We start from the raw sequence: 4,324 nt of genomic DNA on the forward strand, positions 1-4,324 counted from the left end.
TCGCGATGTGTGGGAGAAGACGAAACATGTGGAAGATCCAGAAGTTTCAAAGAAAGGACGATCCAAGAAGCCTTGTAAAATAAGCTAGCAATCAAATTCAATTTTGATTTCTCAATACATTAACAATCCAGTTTTCAAGTTTCTGCTGTCTATTATTCCAACAACAGATATATACTAGATTTGAAAAGAAAAAACTTGTAACAAAAAAGAAAAAAAAACTTTTGCGTAATATCGCATTTGTAGTTTGTACTTTCCTGGTTCAGAATGTATATACTTGTTATTTTAATTTTACTTTTCTATGAGAATCCATCTTTAAAAATGATAGCAAAGCGTTACATTTATGAACTAAAAGATAGCAAAATGCTATACTCATTATTAGCCTGCAATTTACAAAATATATGTGCAAACTAATAAAATGGTACATTTTATATCATATAATAATAGTAAAAAATGCGAAAATGCGTTGTCACTTGGACACTCCCTCACACTTTGGTTGGCAAACAACTAGTAATTAAGTACTATACATATGAAGAATATATAGCACCATACTATAAGCAATTAATTCAAACATGCCTTAGTTTCGCAGCTACATTCATGTTGTACATGTACTTTGATTTTGCAACTCTTTGGAAGCAAAAATGTAAAAATCAAGAGAGAAAGAGACCATATAAAGAGAATAAGAATAGCTAGTGGAGGAGAAATTAAAGAGAGAAAGAGAATTAAAGAGAGAGAGAGAGAGAGATGTTGCTGGATCAAAGATCAATAGATTTGGTATTAGTCCCTAGTGGCCTTGTTATCATGGTTGGGTACCATCTCTTCCTCCTCTACCGGATTCTTCGGTGTCCACACACCACCGTAATCGGATACGAGAACCACAACAAGCGAGCCTGGGTCGAGAGGATGTTGCAGGTTTGATTTGTATCATCTGTTTCTTCGTCTTTTTGGTTCATTTCTTATCATTTTGTTGTTGTAGGCAAGGAATAGGATTTGTTGTTCATATGCATGGCTAAATGTGTGTTGTTTATATATTACTAGTGGATCCAAATGAGTTTCTTAATTCCCTAGCTGTAGAACTACATAAATAGGAGATTATTCAAATAGCAATTCATGGGAAACAAATCTCCCACAATCCAGAACATAGAATTTTCTACTCAATACTCATTTGAAATGTTGACTGCGTCGGATCGTTGTGTCTGATCGTTGGCGCTAATCATTAATCTCAAAAGCTCGAACTGTTAGAAATACGCAACCAATTCACTTAAAACGTACAAATAGTGCCCACGGGTCTCGATTGTGACTCGGCTCAACCAGCCTCATGCCATTTCGAACATGAATCGACCCACCCAGCCTGACGCCATTTTGAACATGATTAGGCCCAACATGGCCTCCCGCCATAGGGCAGTATGCTTACCCATTTAAGTGATTCATCGGATGAGATGGATTCGGCTTTCAATGGACGATTGAATCATAGATTTCTGTATCATAAATAAATGGAAGCATGAGCACAATGGTACTTGATGTGCTTAATTGTGCATGCTTTCTCTTTATAAAATGAAGTAAGAGAGAATGATTCAACAATTAATCTTCTTTTGACAAATTTTAAAACTTTCAATCAGTTTTAAGAAAATGCCTTTTTCTTTGAATTGTTTCTTTTTGTCTCCAGTATGATTCATTGACTTATCAGTCCTATTTTCTACAACATTTTTTAAAATTAAAAAAAATTCAAAATTCTCTGNAAAACGTAAAATAGAAATTGTAAAAGGACGAAGTACTGCATTTTAAAGTACATGTTATTAAACTACAAGGATGCTGTACCAGAGAATTTTGAATTGTTTCTTTTTGTCTCCAGTATGATTCATTGACTTATCAGTCCTATTTTCTACAACATTTTTTAAAATTAAAAAAAATTCAAAATTCTCTGGTACAGCATCCTTGTAGTTTAATAACATGTACTTTAAAATGCAGTACTTCGTCCTTTTACAATTTCTATTTTACGTTTTCATAACAAGCAATAATTGAAAAAAAATAATAAAGTGTTACATTTTGCAAACCACGAGTTTCTATATAATTGACGGTCGCAAGAGAGGAACCGATGAAACGCTACGAAACTATATGTGATGCAGGGGAGTCAGAAGGAGACGGGCATTGCCTTGCAAGTGATATCGACCAGCCGGTCGGCGTCCGCGAACCTCGCCTCAGTCTCTATCGCGCTGAGCTCCCTCATCGGCACGTGGGCCCACGGGTCGACGTCGAAACCCCTCATGGCCGAGGTGGTCTACGGCGACACGAGCCAGTCCACGGCCTCCTTGAAATACGTCTCCATCCTCCTCTGCTTCCTCGTGGCCTTCATTTGCTTCGTCCACTCCTCCCGATATTTCGTCCATGCCAGCTTCTTGATCAGCACGCTCGACTCTGACATTCCGGTCAGCTACGTCCAGACCGCGGTAATGCAAAATTACTATTTTTCTCTAAAAATATAATAATTGGATATAATTTACACCTACTTTTTCGTATACAAGTAGGATTGCTTGCTAAAAAAAAAGAAAACAAACACACACCCTACCCACACGGCTCCTTTGGGTGTATAAGGTATACCCACCCATTCTATAGATAGAGTTTTTTCACGAGTGACGTCGATATGGTAGAAGAGTAGTTTTATCATTAGAAGAGTGCGGTATATAATGGCTAAATTACATAAAATTTTTCTATCAAAATTTGATTTTTCACTTTCCCTTCTTGTCATTTAAAAATCTATATTTTGCCTCCTTATAAAATAAAAAATATTCACAGGGACTACGGTGTAAACTGTGATGACAAAATGACCATTTTGCCCCTCACCATTTTTGACAACAGGAGAGAAGGCTTAGGACATTTTTGGTATAAAAAAATATATAATAATATTTTATAAACGAAACCCTAACAGATCACTAACGGCAAGAAGTGAAGTGAATGTTTTTTATTTTACAAGGGGACAAAGATTTTTAAATGACAGAGAGAGAAGTAAAAAATCGGATTTTAATATGGAGGTTTTCTGTAATTTAGCTGTATATAATATACACCTATTTTTGGATGTATGAATAGCATTGCTTATCTGTGATTCGAACTTTCTGAATTTTCGCAATTAAATTTGACAATTCATTTTAGTTAATTCAATATTAACATATCACTGATGTGGAAGTGACGTGGTATTTAAATCATGCTATGACATCAAGCACAACACCGCTATATCACCTTCATGTTAGTGATATATCAGTATTTAATTAACTCAATTGAGTTGTGGGTCTCTGATTGCAACGATTCAGAAAATTCAAGCTAAAAATTATAATAAATTAAAATTTAAGGATCAAAATATCATGCATCTTATAGTTTGAAGACCAAAAGTATAGTTTACCCGGCTTATATTATTACTTGAAGTACAGTATTTTATTACAAAAAAAAAAGAGAGGAGAAACTAAATATAAGTAGTATCCTAGAATAATAGGAACTCAGAATCTCCAATGTGAAATTAACAACATTGTTTAGAATTCTACATATTATCAATTTGAATGTAAAATATCGGATTGTTTCATCAAAGTATTAAGCTTCCAATGACCTTCTCACTTTTGGAGCTCATAATTAATTGATAACCAACTGAAATTACCATTTTGGCCCCACAATAAATAAAACTTAAGCCGTTAAAGAATAGTATTTTCATATTTAATATTGTTTAGCAGGTGATACGGGGTGGCACCTTCTGGTCGATGGGGCTCAGGGCGCTGTACTTTGCGACCACCTTGTTGCTGTGGATCTTCGGGCCGATTTCGATGTTCGCGTGGTCGGTGTTTACGGTGGCGGTGTTGTATATACTGGACAGTAATTCGACGCCGCTCCACCAATTCCAGTTTGGCGCGGCCGGAATGGAGAGGATGACGGCGAAACCTGGACCAAGAAATGTGGTCGGGAATCCAACGTCCTCTCCTCCTGCTTCTTACCTAAGTTGAGATCTCTTTATAAGGCTTATATATGTTGATAAATATGAGAAATTATTCGGTACTTTATTATTAAAAAAATAAAATAAAACTTAACCGTTGATTAATAGAGGGTAAAGGTGTAATTTTAATATTTAGCAGGTAAATGGGTTACATTATTCGAGATTATTTCGGTAATTAAACTATACATCATTTAAAGAAACTTTTAATTGATATCCTAAATTCATACATTAATTTGCACTAATTTAGGAAATTGATTGATTACCCTAATTTAGGCATTAATTAGGCATTAATTTACAAATTTAGTTTAGAAATTTTCGAATTTAGTTTAAACATAAAAATTAAAAAGATTAGGA

The 4,324-nt window shown here is 34.9% G+C and overlaps 1 protein-coding gene across 1 annotated transcript; it reads left to right on the forward strand.

Moving 5' to 3' along the window:
* Window positions 658-4,075, forward strand: LOC109722441. The gene is made up of 3 exons (XM_020250509.1): window positions 658-909; window positions 2,124-2,444; window positions 3,714-4,075. The coding sequence occupies exons 1-3, from the start codon at window positions 742-744 to the stop codon at window positions 3,978-3,980; spliced, it is 756 nt and encodes a 251-aa protein (XP_020106098.1). The 5' UTR covers window positions 658-741; the 3' UTR covers window positions 3,981-4,075.

This window comes from Ananas comosus, linkage group 16 (genome assembly GCF_001540865.1).
Source record: "Ananas comosus cultivar F153 linkage group 16, ASM154086v1, whole genome shotgun sequence".
In the NCBI taxonomy this organism is placed as follows: domain Eukaryota; kingdom Viridiplantae; phylum Streptophyta; class Magnoliopsida; order Poales; family Bromeliaceae; genus Ananas; species Ananas comosus.

What these genes read in the sequence shown, in the direction of transcription:
- LOC109722441 (XM_020250509.1), top strand. Translation starts at nt 742, where the DNA reads ATGTTGCTGGATCAAAGATCAATAGATTTGGTATTAGTCCCTAGTGGC. An exon ending in GGGTCGAGAGGATGTTGCAG is followed by an intron (nt 910 to 2,123) that starts GTTTGATTTGTA and finishes TATGTGATGCAG; the next exon opens with GGGAGTCAGAAGGAGACGGG. An exon ending in TCAGCTACGTCCAGACCGCG is followed by an intron (nt 2,445 to 3,713) that starts GTAATGCAAAAT and finishes ATTGTTTAGCAG; the next exon opens with GTGATACGGGGTGGCACCTT.